The sequence below is a fragment of the Platalea leucorodia genome (assembly GCF_965183815.1).
Source record: "Platalea leucorodia genome assembly, chromosome: 9".
NCBI classification, from domain to species: domain Eukaryota; kingdom Metazoa; phylum Chordata; class Aves; order Pelecaniformes; family Threskiornithidae; genus Platalea; species Platalea leucorodia.
The window spans coordinates 33,226,646-33,241,198 of NC_138831.1; the positions used below are offsets into that span (position 1 = coordinate 33,226,646).

A 14,553-nucleotide genomic window follows, 5' to 3' on the forward strand; every position below is an offset into this window, starting at 1 on the left:
GGCCAGAAAACCACTAGGTTCCTTCCTCATGCTGCATCTGGCCGGACACATTTGTGAGGAAGATGCTGAGGAAGAAATCTGCCTCGCTCCATCTCACACACTGCTCACTACTATCCTTTCTCCCGCCTTGGCGATCCCTGATGATTCAAAAGAGGGCAAAAAGAGAAACCCAGGGATTAAAGAAACAGAACACCACCGTTTGATCAGTGTGCCTCAGGCAAAAAACTGTTGCTTATCCCTGGTACGTAACTGGCTAAAGACCTGAAGCCAGTGGTCAGGTCAGTCATAAATTTGCTGGGGAAGCAAGGAAGCTTGGAGCATTCTTCTTAGTTCTCATTTTCCTTTCCTGTGGGAATGCATGAAAACAGGGCATCCGTGTGAGCATTGCAGTTCTTCTGCAAATGACTGTATGCACTAAATTTTGGGAACTGGACCTAATACTTTGTGAAAGTCAGTTGTTATCCATAAAACTGACTAAAAAGGGTACAGGCCCAAGGCTTTTTAGACAAGTAAGAACTTTTCCAATACTACTAAGGTATTTTTCAGAAAGGGACCAAAGCCCTTACGCAGTTCTGTCTACTCTCAGCAGGCCTCCAAAAGGCACCAGCACCTGTACAGCTGACAGCCAGTATCTCTGCATCCAAGCATTTGTTTCCATTTGTCATCAGCAGGATGTTCAGTTCCTAACTGAGCAACTTCGCAAGGGCTGTGTCTGTGCTACTGAAGCCCGAACATCAAGCTAATAAGGAGCAAAAGGACTTTTGAAGATTCCAATATATGTTGAAGATGTTTTACTACAACCAACACGATTCTCTTTGAGCAGGTTTACAGGGAAAGACGGTTCTTTGGAGAGCCTGTTTATGCCAAAAAATGATTATATGATGATGATCCTTAAACAAGGGTCTAACAATTGCTTCTTTGAGGATAACCAGTATCTTGCTGTTCTTTGTGCTACTGATAGTCATCTCAACAGTAGGTTTTACACCATCCATTGACTTTTCCCCACCAAAAGGGATATACTGAACAATACATCACTGCAATTTTTGGCAATGCTGGCCAAAAATAGCCAGGTAAGATTATGCATGAAAAAGAGAGCTCTAACAGCTTTCAAACAATTCCTGCTTTGTGGCAGCATTAATGTTAGGACATTGTAGAAAGATTTGATAATGTGATCTAAGACAACTTCAAAACTGTATAGATCAGAATCTCTCCAAGATCAAACAGGGACTCAGCAGTGGCAGCATGATCGGTAACCCAATACCAGTCACTTCATAACCCCATTTTAGGTGTAGAGAAAAGAGAGATGCCACTAAGTCCAGTTTGATCTATTTCTTGATAACCTTGTAATCTTTCCATGGACCCACTTACAGTTGGTGGTAGATGATTAATTGACCATAATCTCATATTTCTAATCACTTTAATTCCAAAGTGTACTGCTGTTACCTTACAGTTTGAAACGCAGCAAATACGAAATCCTTTCAAGGGATTTCAAGGTCAGAGGAAACTGGGTGACAATCCAGTTGACTAGATCTTTAAAATCTTTTACTGCCAACAGCATAACTAGCTGATGATAATGACTTCGGACTTACCTTTCATCCAGATGAACCCCAAAACATTTTGTCAACTCGTACTTCATTTCACCAGGTGCAGAACTGTAGCAGCTGTTTGGCAAAGCACAGCAACCAGTTCAACAGTTGTGGATAGCAATGGACTTAATTGGAAGTTGTGGGTGAGTTTATAAAATGGCTTGATTAAGACGTATAGCTGCAGGCCTACGCTGCACAAAAGCACACCTCCTCAGCAAGAATTTAGGAAGGTATTTTGTCTGCAGCAGAATGGTATGATTGCAGGGTCAGCATAGTAGCAGTTTTAAATAGATGAAAAAGAGGCAACTTAATGAGGACAACCTCAGTTAGATTCATCTTCGACGGTGTGCTACTTGGAGGGCTAGAAATAAATGAAGATTAAAATACTACTAAATCTAGAGGGGGAAATGTGTTAAGGAACAATAGTTTTCTTTTTGTGGGTGTTGCATATACCAGTTAGAAACCCCTTAAAAAGTGATTGTCAATAGGGTGGACAGAATTGTGATTTGTATTTTAAAAATTATTTAGAGCTGCAGTTTTCCTACACTTTGTTTTGGATGTATTTGGTAAACAAGGCTGTCGTGACTGCTTGCACCTGTGTGGTTTCAGGTGTGATTATTGTTGTGTAAGAAACCAAAAAGGCAACAGCACAGCTTTCCAAGGCTTGGAACTTGTGTGTTTTAAACTCTTGTTGCATCTAGAGCTGCATCCCTAATATGAGCTGGGAGCTGAACACTTCACCTGACGTTAGCGCATGTGATTGGGTTGCAATTGGAGAAGGGCTTCACTTTCAGTATCACCTGCTTTTTCCCATTTACCAGGTAGCTGCTGTCACCTTCTCTGGGCAGGGTTTAACTCCGCAGAGGGGCCATGTAAATCTTGATAAGAAATTAATTTTCTATAGGTGTTTGAAGTACTGAATAATACATGAACCTTTCTAAATGTTACTGCTATCTATTTGAATCAATACAAGATTTCCTAAACATTTTAAATAACTTCTTTCATTAAAAGCATACGAAAAATTCAGAAAAACAATTAAAAATATGCATGATTATGTAAATCTATACTGACAGTCTAAGCTCTTTCCTTTTTAGCAAAAACATGTGGAAAACTTAGCTCTAGGTCATTTTAACAAAGTGAAGAAGCTGTCTCTGCTAAAACTGAAAATATGGAGGCCCTGGATGATTTATTGAAATATATTTATATCACGTTTCTTTTCCAGTAAGTAAAGTTTTCATCTCCGTGGGAGAATGCAGCATGCAGTCAGTTCCCTGCAAGAGGATTTGCATGCAGTTGTGTATGTGACAGTGAGAGAGCAGTGGGTAAATGCTGTACCTCATAGTGGTTTGACAACTTCAGCTTCATAACAACCCTGTGTGGTTATACCTCCTTCAGACAGGGCGTTATTACATGACACATTTTCTTCTTTTAAGAGCATTTTTTCCTCAATGCTATATAGGGAGGGAAGGTGGTGGTTACATCCTATATTTATTATTCACATCTTAAATTTTAATGATAAGAAGGTCTCAAAATTCTCCCGGAATTAAGCCTAACCGTGCAGCTTCACTTAGGCAAGAATGCAAAACATGACCCAAGAGTCTGCAGGAATGCCCTCCACTCGTGTTCCAAGTTAGGATACCATAAACATCCTTCTTTAATTAGTTGCATTTAAACTACTTCTGTTTGGGGATGTCTTTGAACAAGTAGCTAGGAGTAGTTATTGGTTCATCTTGGAAGCTGAATCTGGTACTTTGCTCAGTAGGTTTAAAAAGAGGTGGAGGAGGAGAGCTTTTCAATGTTTTCTGTCCTGTGCTTAGAATACTCCATTAAATACTGGTTCCCCGATTACTAGCGCTAATAGCCATCATAGGTGTTTTCCCTTTCTCTGTTAGCAATTTAACACTTTTTTTTTTTTTTTTTTTTTTGCCTAGCAGAGGTTGAAAAGGTTGCTAGAAACAGTTGTTTCCCTCGGGTTGTTGCGGAGGCTTGTGGTTAGGCTAACAAGTTGAACACCTTTTATATCGATATAACACAGAACGATCCTGATAAGGTTACACAATATGTTAACATCTTTAAACTAGCAATCTAACATATATAGTTCCTGGATGTTTGAGTGTGGTTAGAATTGAAGTTTACGCCGTAGCAGACCCTTAGTGCTCACGGCTTCCCGCGGTCGTGGCGGGCCTCGGGACTGGCGCATCAAAGGAAGGCGAGCGCGCAACTGCTTTGACTGGTTGTTATCTGTTGTGAAAGGGCAGGAGCGCATCTCGCATCCTCCTGGCCCCCTCGAGCGCCGGCAGTTTCACGAGCGGTGTACCGCAAGGAGGAGCACACCGCGCCTCCCGCAGCCGCGGCATCAGGGCCGCGCGGGAGCCGGCGCCGCGCCCTGGCGGCAGCAGGCCAGCCCCGTGCGGGGGCCAGGAGCCCGCTCCCCACCGGCACCGACTCTGAAATGCATATTTCCATTTCGCCAAAATAGCCACATGCTGGAGCCGCAGACAAGCTGCAGCGCGGTTTTGGAACCACCCACGTTTGGGGGCACGTACGTAAGTGGGAGATGTGCGTGCTCCCCGTGAAGGGAGCAATGGTGGCTTGGATGTTGAGTAGCAGGCCCAGCCGTCCCCCTGCGACCGACTACTGTCTTTTCTGAAGAAAAGGTGGCGCGAAGGATGGACGCACGCTGTAGTCAGGGTCTACTCTGCAGGCTGCTAGTTAGTCTGAACTGTTAGTACATAATTTGATACCTTCAGGAGGTCTTGCGATGCAGAAATGGAGGAAAGAATTGTGTGTAACCTGAGGTGTAGTTTCTCACTCCTATGAGGAGTATGCAGCTTTGCGGTGTTTTACAGGTATTTATTGAATGCTTAAGTAAAAGCACAATAGAGTACAAGCTTCTGGAAAATAGGAAGCATTCATATAAGTCAAATGAAACCCTGCTGTACAAACCAGTGAGAGCAATTGCGTGTCGAGTAAATTGTAATACTCAGCTAAGTATTATTTGACTGCCACGTTGTCTTTGTGTTGTCATTGATACAGCATCTGAACTCAAGTGAGTCTTTCAGTATTGCAATAGTTTGGTAAATTGGGAGGAAATGGATTTTGAATTGAATTTTCATAATGAGGTCAAACCAAGATAGAAAACTAAAGTGCAAGTGGATGTGTTTATACACCCAAAAGTGAGTTAGCAGATGGCTTTAGATGGGATATTGATAACAAATAATAGACTATTTCAAGTATGCTCTTCTCACTTAAAAAGTCTGATGACCAATCTTTTATAATTTTATGAAGCAACCGTTGTAAGGCATTTGTAAGAATGCAAAATCTGTGTCGCCTGCTTATTATTGAAGCCGTTTAGCACATCAGATGTCATTCCAGATTACCAGTTGCATTTCAGTTGGACTGGAAACAAATACAGATCAGTAATAATGTAATGCTGTGTACCTTAAGGTTAAATGTCTGACAAGACAACTAGCGCTAATGGACTGTGACAGTTTTCAAGCCATAGGTCTGACATTACTTGCTGTGTCAGGGTGAAATGTTTGCAATGATCTAACTCCACATTACAATATATTAAGAGATCATTCTTTTCTCTTGCGTGTGCTGCAAGTTTCCTGACTGCATCTAAATTCCACAGCAGCAGCAGCAGCTGGCCCACGTGTAAAAGCAGCATTTTCCAGGTTCTGAAGAGCTCTGAACAGCACTGTTAGTGGTATTTGATTCAGTCCAGGATGTCCCGTAAGGTTTCTGTGCAGTACGTCGCAACTTTAAAACATGTGCTGCGGATAAAACTCCATGAACACAAACCCATCTGGGACCAGATCTGCCACTCTAACTTTTCCAAGCAGTATCTCACTATACATTTAGTGCTATTGCTAGGAATGGCTTAATCTAAGTAAGGATGACAAACCCCGATCAAAAACTTTATGCCAAAGATATCTGCTAAATTTACACTACTGCACCAGATTAGCTCTTGGAATTTTTTTAAATAAGGAAGATTTAAAACAATGTTTTGCATTAATGGGACTTGAATGACTAGACTGATAAATGGTGAGTACACCTGGATAGCTTCTAATCATTTTTAAGTAATATCATGCTGTATTAAGAACTCATTAAAGAAATAAATAAGAATTAGCCATTAGGGGCCATTTAATAACAGATTGTTTCTGTGTCTTCATCTCATAAAGGCTCTTTCTAAGTATAGGGCTTTGTTTCAAATATTAAGATGCTTCCTCTGGCTTCTGTTTATCTATTTTCCTTTGTCTTACTTTCATTAAATGCTTATAATTCTGATTAAATTGTTATGAAATGTTATATTCTGTCCCCTATTAAATAGCTTGTAATCCATCAATGCTTTTCTGCAGTTTTCTCTTTTGTGACACTCTTCCAGTGGCTAAGACAGGAATTGGAAAAAATATTGGGTTTGTTAATGCAATTTTCACTGAAGTGTTGGGGTTTTTTCCATAGGTTGGGGTTTTTTTTCTGTGTTCAGTCTTGTGCTCTCCCTCTTGTAGTGTGGATGTGTGTACTTCAATGATGCAAAACTTCATCTCGCAAACTGACAGTACGGTGACAGCTGATGCTATAGAGTATATGAAAATAACTCCAGCAGTGGTATAATGCTTCATACGTTCCAAGTAAATCCTAAGAGAATATGAACCCATCACCAGACAGATTTAAAATGTAAATGCTGTTCTACTTGATCATCAAGTCAACGACTATTAAGTGTATAGTCGTGTTATGCCAAGATGTAGCTTCAATACGGTTATTTTTTACTTAAAACAACACTTACAAATCCTTCGGGGGGCGGGGGGGAAATGTGAACGTCAACCCAGGACCGGGAAAAAAAGGGACGCAAGCTGATGGTGCTGTCGCGTATTTCAGAGGCGATGACGGTTATCGCCCGCTCAGTTAGGCGTGCGGCGGCCAGGACCGGCACCAGGGCCCAGCCCTCTGTTCCGCTCCCCTCTCACTCATTCAGCCGAACCCCGGCACTGCGGGCTCCGTTCCCCGAGGGCCGGCAGGAGCCGCCCCAGGGCGGCCTGCGGGGCCCTTCCCCGCCGGCCCCGCGCTGCCGCCGGCTGCGGCCGCCCGCGGAGCGCAGGCCCGCGGGGCGGGGGCAGGCGGGCGGCGGGGCGCCCGGCGGGGCGGTGCTGCCGGGCTGGGCTCGCCCCGTGACCGGCCGCCCGCGCCGCCCCTCGGCGCCGGCAGGGGAGGGACGGAGCGAGCGGTGTAAACAAGGCGGGGGGCCGGGGCTGGCGCGATGTCAGCGGGTCACATGGAGCCTCATATGGGCCGGGGGATGGCGGCGCGGCGCGGCTCTCCGCTGGCAGGCGGCGGCGGCAGCTGCTGAGGCGGCGGCGGCGGTGGTTCACGCCGAGGGCCCGGCCCGGCCCGCCTCCCCTCCCCGCCTCCCTGCCCGCCGCGCTCCGCTCCCCGCCGCTTCGCCCCTGACAAATGATGTGTTTTGTGCTCGCCGCGATGAAAGGTAGGCGCAGCCCGCGGGAGCAGCCGCGCCGCGCCGGGGAGAAGGGGGGGAGCCCGGCCCGGGAGCGCCGGGGCCGCGCCGCTGACGGGAGTGCCCGCGCTCCGTGGCCTCCCCTCGCCCAGCGCCGGGGCCACCGCTCGGCGTCCCGCTGATGCGGGGCGGCCCCGCTCGCCCCCGGGCGGCCTGCGGGAGCCCCGGGCCGGGGGGCGGCGCTGCCGGTGCCTGCTCCGCCAGCCGCCGCCGGCGCGGAGACCCGGCCGGGCGGCCCCTGGAGCAGGGGGAGGTTTTTAGGAGCTGTCGGAGGGATGGGGCGGCTCAGTCCTTCCACTGAGCGCCGGGCAGCGCCGGGGGCTGCCGCCGCTGCGCTGCCGCGGTGTTTCGGTGCAGGCGGGCGCGCAGGGAGCGGAGCGGAGCGGTAACCCCGCGGAGCCGCTGCACTTTACACCGCTGCGTGCAAGTTAGAGGGTAAGAGATAGCTTATCTGCCAGCACGGCTCTCCGGAGGGAGAGGTTACGGTTAACGTGGCTGGAGTCGCGCAAAGCGGAGACGAGCTGTCCGATCTTTCCACGAACCCGTGTAGAAAATACGTACTGTAAAATCCGTCTCTAGCAAGCGGGAAAAGGACGTGCAGCATCCTGTAGGTAGCTGATGGGGCTAAAATGCTATCTTAAGAGATAGCTGCTCATTTTTAAAAGGCTTTGGGATAAAAGGAAAAAAATCAAAGCTACTTTCTGTTTTTTTTTAAAACCTGAAGATTTTTCTGCATGCTGATTTAGTCCCTAATGAGGGCCAATGTTAGACTGAGGAGAGGCAAACGAAGTTTTTTATAAGAAATCAAAAGTTTAGAGGTATGCTTTCAGTTTGCCCTGTGTCCTAATAAAATGAGGTCCACAGTAGAACTTTGTATTGCAGCAATTTTAAAGTCATAGTTGTTTCTGTGTTTGGTTTTTTTAATCTAAAACCAGTAACCATCTTATTTAAATACAATAATCTAAAGAATATCGCTGTTGACATTTGAATTTAATGCCCCCACTAAAATACTAAATTTGTACTCTTTAAAATATTTTCATGGATTTTGGAGGCAAAGTTTCTCATTTTAAAAATAATTACTTGGAAAAAGAAGATTGAATCTTGCTTCAGCTAGGGACTGTTTCTTTTTTTTTCCACTTTGCAAGAGCAGTAGGTAATGCGTACCAATAGCAGCATAGTGTTTGAGGCACGTTAATTTTCAATTATCAGGCTGCTTTTTCTTCTTGGAGAGAAGCCCATGTGAATAAAAAGAAAAGCAGTATATTCATTAATCATTAGCTATGCTGAATGTATTTGGCAAGAAAATGTAATTGGGTTGATTCAAATACTTGCATCTGTAACAAAAGGAAATGCATTTTTTTTTAAGTTCAAACTACATGGATATTTTAGCAGTCGCTTAGAATTCTACATATTCTGATAAGAGTTTCTCAGCATATCCCTTACAAGCCTGTTAGAGCCATGAAATCACACAAACAAATTAAAAAAAAAAAAAAGAAGGAAAGTACACAAATTAAAAAAAAAAAAATTGGAGGGTGTAATTGCCTTGTATGCTTCTGGACAGAGACTTAAGGTGTGTTGTAAAAGAGCAGGCACATGATTTTCAGCAACTCAACTTTAAATTTCTTTTTTTTATCATTTTCTTGCAAGTTTCATTTAAACCAATTTCCACACTGATGTAAAATCTTGGCGGAGTTCAACTTTTGGGTTTTAAAGTGTAATTCCTAATGGCTCGATTATGAAAATACTTAGGTCTTTATACTTTTTATGGAATAATTCTACGGTACGTTTCATTTGGATTTCACACTATTTAGTTTTCTAGTGCATTGAAACACTTTCTTGGTTTCTTATCCTTTCTCTAATTTGCTGGACAGGGTTCAGCTGGAGGAAATGTGTTGTTGTTTGACTTAGGGTGACCTCTGACTGCCGTGAAATCATAGATTTACCGTCCAATATTGTGATTTGAGAGAAGCAGACCAGTAGCATAGGGAATGCAGTTTTATATAAGCTCAAAGGTATGAGGGAAAAATGTAAAATGTGTAGGTGAGTTGAATGTTTTATTTATTCTTGGTGCTGTAATGGCATCTTTTGGTGCTTCTGATATTTTACAGTTCTGAAGTTAAAGTGTGGAAAATTACAGTCTGCAGGAGAATATGGGATGTTACAGATTTCCATATTAGTTTTTTTTTTTTTTTAATGAAAAAGAAGAGTAGTAATTCCTTTCCTACTGCTGTTCAGGTAGCCCAAATTGATACAATGTGAAACTAGTTTGCAAGTCATCGTATTTTTCATGCAACATAATGTTCTGGCAAAGGTGCTTTCTTTCATTTTGAAAAGTCGTCTGACTTCCAGACTATACACAGGTTGGAATGAGTAAAGATTTTGGCCAGCTGTCAGCACACCAAGAGCTGCGCTAGTACACTTAAAGAGCTGGAAAACAGACTAGCCCAATGAAGAGGCTGGACATGTCCTTAAGATGAGCTGCGTGATGAGAAATGTAACGTTCTGGTTTCCAGCAGAGAGGAAAGAGGGTTTTTTCGATCCGTTTCTACGCAAATTGGCAGTGGTGAAGCATTGAAGTTCATAACGACTGCGTAAGTGTTTAGTAGATTGATGGGCTTTTAAAAATTATTTATCAGCTGTTGTGAGTCTGCATAGAGGATTCAGGAAGCCTTGCATTCTTAGTTTATAACATATGCAGGCCAGTAAACCAGCTGATAGCTTTAGAGCAGAGTGCAATTTTATGTGCTTACCAGTAAAAGTTTGTAAAGGAATCAGATAATTTCACTAGCGTATTCGTTGGTACAGATCTTATTCCTTTGAGAGTCCTCACTGGCAGAAGCTTCAAGGTTGACTTCAAGGACAATAGTACTAAGTGCAGTGAATTGGTGAGCAAATGCTCTGCGTTGGAGTAGAAACATGGATTCAGTTGTCAGGCCAGTGCATAACTGGAGGTGAGCCCAAGACAGAGGGAGCTAGATTCAGAAGTGTGGTATTTTGCAATTTTTTGGTACCTACTTTGTAGAGGGACAGGGGTGAATCAGGCCCAGTGTTGGTGAGAGCTGAAGTATTTGTCTTGTACTATCATCAGGCTCAGGCAGAAGGGTTTGGTCTGCTGATGAGTTTATGAAGTATGACAATGAACCTAGCAATAGTTTTAATACCCTTCATATGGACATTTCTAAATAGAGATTCATGGGAAAGCAGATGTAAGTTTCCTAAGCCTTTTGTACCAGGGTGTATTAGCTCTTAAGGTAGAATTTGAGTTACTAATCCTGACTTTTGCTGTGTGGACATCAACAAAGTTGAATCTGTTGCTGTTTTGTGGACGATAGACCAGATGAGTAGAATCAGTTGTTACTTGGTTGTAAAGAAAACTGTTTCGCTTTGGGGGTCTGTGTTTGGATTATTGGAAGTATAACTAGTTTTCTGACACTGTCTCTGAATGAAAATCCAATCATTTAAAAATACCTGTTTAAGGAAATAGACTCTGTTGGTTTCCTTAATAGCGCACATGATTTTTGGACCTTACTGGATTTTTTCTGACTACGCAAACTGCAGCTGGGCAGATAAGCAGGATTTCCCTCCCTGCCTGACTGTAGCGCTGAAGGGAGCGTGCTTTACTTGCAGCAGCCTCCACGTTCCGGACACAGCAGAGCCAGGTTGCTCGGAGGCCATCCATCTGCAGATTTACACAGTACTGCTTACTGCGGGTAAGCTTTTCAGAGTCTGCCAAGCCTGACCTTTTGACATGTTTTTTTGTCATGTTTCTTGGCACCAACCTGCCAGCACCTTGGTAATTACTCTGTGTTTTTCACCAGTAAACAACTGCCTGTGGAAAAATATCTTGCCATAGGTTTAAAAAAAAGTTACTTTACAAATTGAAGTATGTTTAAATTTGCCTTCGCTGTGGCACTATTGAAAGTTAAATCCAATTTAGCGAATACCCTGGTACAGAACTTCTGTTGACTAAATATTAACAGAATCTGGCCTTTGGAATTGCTAGCTGAGAGGCTGTTTTCTTGCTGCTTTAATTTCATATGACTGATGTGAATGACTTACTTGTACCTAAGACATTTGTTGCATCATATTCACAGGATAAGATTGGTTTGAGGTTTATTGCTGAAATGTACTTTTCAGGCCCTTTGAAAGACTCTCAAGATTTGCAAGTATAAAAGAAGAGGAAATCTGTCTTTACGTCTCACTCTGTGATAATCAAAGGCAGTTGCATGCTCTCTACAAGGCTCAGTTGAGGACACTCCTTTTAAGTATGGAGAATCTGTACGTCCTGTTTAAGTCAGCGAAAAGTGTGGGTGCTGAACGTCTCACTAGATCAAACTCTTTAAACTTAGGTACAGCTCTTGCCTAGCGAAAACGGTGAGCCTGTTACAACTGGCTGGCAATACCAGCTTAAAAATAATTCTCCTAGGATAATTCTGAATAATTGGGGCAAAACTGAACTGGTCTATGGACACCATGCAAGGACTTCTGTACCCTTTAAAAACAAACAAACAAACAAAACAAACAACCTGAAGGGATGAGGCTGTAGAGGTGGGTAGTTAAGCATTGCTGGGGTTTGGGGTGTGGGCTCTGCACAAATATGAAATGTTGTCGTGTTTTATCCAGTGAGCTGATGTGGGGGGTTGAGGGGAGATGGCAGCTGGTTCAGCATGTGATGCAGGGTAATGGTCTGCAGCTTTGCAGCTTGGCTCTGCAGTGGGGAGGTGAATGTTTGTATTGGCATTTATTAGTTCGGGGAGTAGTGTCTAGAGACCTTGGTCAAGAACTGAGTCCTCTTTGTATTGAGTACTTCCCCAATGTGTATGAAAAAGACTGATTTTTTTTTTTTTTTTTACTCATTCCCCATTATAGAGAGTTTTGCATGTTTGGTTTTTTTCCTAGGATGATGTAGCGCTCAGTTTTAACCTTAAGGGGTTTTAAATCTTCTTTCTTGCTTCTCTTGCCTACAGTACAGTATAGAAATGATCGCTATCATGTACTAATTACTGACAGGGTTGTATTTCATCTTCACTACACAACAGAATTCTAAATTGGTATATTTGTTTCTAAATGATACATACTAAATCAAAACTGTCAAATCTTTGTGTCTCTCCTGAGTAGATACATGCAACTTTGTCTGACTTTGCAGTTCTCTATCTAGTATTAAAGGAAGTTGAGATGCAGCATGTTCTTTTTTTTTTCTTTGCATTCCCATGAGATAAGTTTTTGTAGTGTGCAAAATAACTGTGTATGACAAGAATTAGTTATTACAGTCAGACTTGATACATTTTAGAATGTTATTCTGGTTTTTTTCATTTGCAATGAGAGAAAAAATAAATATTCACCTTTCTTGTGTTTATCTGTGAGCTGTAATTTGCAATTACAGCTGATAACTCCTGAGATCAAACAAACAGTAGTTCTCTCCTTTTGTGATTTGTCTTTTCCTTGAGGACTGATATCTAAGGGATATGCACATAACTAATGGTGCAGAAACTGTCTTCTAAACCTCTCGTTCCTTTTTGAAGATCAGCTTTTTTCTCTTGTTTGCAATAAACAGGGGAGGATTCTGTCCTCCAAGAATAGCTATGTTATGAGAAAAAGGTGACTCTATACAGTGCAGACCTCTCTGCTTGTTGGGTGAAAAAAAAAAAAAAAAAAAACCAACAAACCACAGACCGAAATGTTGAAGCAGAAAGCCTTGTTAGAGGATCTGGCAGATGGACTTTCTTCTTATGTTTCATACTGTTTTAAAGGGAGCCTTGGCGTGTGGTTAACAAAGCCTTTAGTTTGCCCAGTTTTTTTTTTTTTTTTTCCTTTTTTTGCTAGAGGCATTTAGGCTAAGAAGTTCTGCGAAATATAGGTTGGCAAGCTCGCTGCAGTTTCAGGCTGCTTCCCAGTTGCCTGCACCTTATGTTGAGAACACCAGGGAGTGACTCAGGGCGGCAGTGACTCACGGGGTGTCGTGCTGTTCCCCTCTTCAGAGTGGGGGTTAGCTGCAGTAGGGAGCTTGCGGACGGACTTGGAAAACTCGGCGCGCTGGAGAGAGCCCGTTGCGGTACCGGCGCTCTACACTGAGATTGTCTGCCTGTACAGGTTCCCACACAGCTTCCCGTTCTTGTGGAAAAATGTAATTAAATTAGCGTTTGCTTCCCTTTTCCTTTTTGGTGTCAGGGGAAGGTGAAGCCTTCATGCTGATGGGAGCAAATGGATATCCAGGAAAATCTGAGCCCAGCGTTGCGAACGTCAGGGCCTCTCTCTTACATCCTACCGCCACTGGCTTTGCGTGTGTGTACTGTCCGCTCAGAAGCACAAAGCCAAAGCTGTTACTAGCCATGGAGCTGCAGTCTCTGAGACGGCTGATGTTCCTTGCGCTCTTTGGATGCAGCCTAATATGAATCTCTGACATTTAAAGCTCTCACAAGTGCATGAGTTCCCCCCAAAAAGCCTGGGGGTTCTACAGCACTGTTGGGAGGAGTAGCCTGCTGCCCTCACCATCAAGCGTAGCCTATTTATCTACTGCTGTTAGTGAATGCAGCTGTGAAGTTCATCTTTGTGTGAACTTGCAGTGGTCAGCAGCACCCGCTGCTGCCACCCTTCAATGTACAGCCTGGCTCCACTACACTTAAGCAGTTGACTTCAATAAGGTCATGATTTCACTGTATTTTTTGTTTTCTTCCCTATGCGGTGGAGAGTGATGCAGGACCCATAGCTTGTGGCTCTTCTGTTTGTGCGATTCCAGCCTTTGGGCCTTTTGTCATGCTACATACATAGCCATCTAGGCTAAAATCAATGTCGAGAGAGGTATAATCATCCCAGCTTTCATTTTAAGAGCATTTATCTTAAAGCTTAATTAAAGCTACCTGGATGTAAATAAGTCTAACCTCTTCACTTCTGAACAATGCAAATAGAATAGTCAGCATACTTATAGGGTATCAGCCATGTAATTATTGTGTAATGTTTGTGTTCTTTGAAATACTGTGCTATTTATTGCCATTGAATCTTGGGACAAGGTGCTTCGTAAAACCAACTGCATGACTCTTTATTTATGTACTTCAGAAGTCGTCGATCATTCTCAAACAAGGGGGCGGAAAAGTGACATTAAATCTTTACATAGACAGATGCACTGTGACAAAGGGTTTGTCAGAGTGTTCTTTCAAACTGAAGTGACCACAAACTGGAGTTTTGTCTGGTTGGCAGAGTACCATGGGCCATCCTCCTGCGTGCCAGGGTTGCTTTTCACTGGCTGTAGGTGGTGCTCGTCAGAGGCGCTGCGGGCACCTGGCCCGGCGGGTGGCCGCGGCGGGGTGTGCTTGGGCCTCCTGGTACGTTGAGAATACTTTCTGCACTGTTGACTAAAAATAAGGAAAAGGTCCTGTCACCATTTGCACATGCTGTCTTCTGTAATGTGCTGTTTGTTTAGTATTCTTGAAGTTCTAAAGACTTTGTTATTCTTGC

General features: G+C 43.5%; 1 protein-coding gene across 2 annotated transcripts in view; it reads left to right on the forward strand.

The window, feature by feature from the left end:
- Positions 1 to 6,828: 6,828 nt before the first annotated feature.
- RORA (RAR related orphan receptor A) overlaps positions 6,829 to 14,553 on the forward strand; it is a 76,663-nt gene continuing 68,938 nt past the window's right edge. The window contains exon 1 of one of the 2 annotated variants that reach the window (XM_082322324.1): positions 6,829 to 7,071. In XM_082322324.1, coding sequence (XP_082178450.1) covers positions 7,041 to 7,071 — 31 coding nt within the window. In that variant the 5' untranslated portion in view covers positions 6,829 to 7,040. The remainder of the gene's footprint in view (positions 7,072 to 14,553) is intronic. The other variant, XM_082322323.1, reaches the window with a different exon arrangement.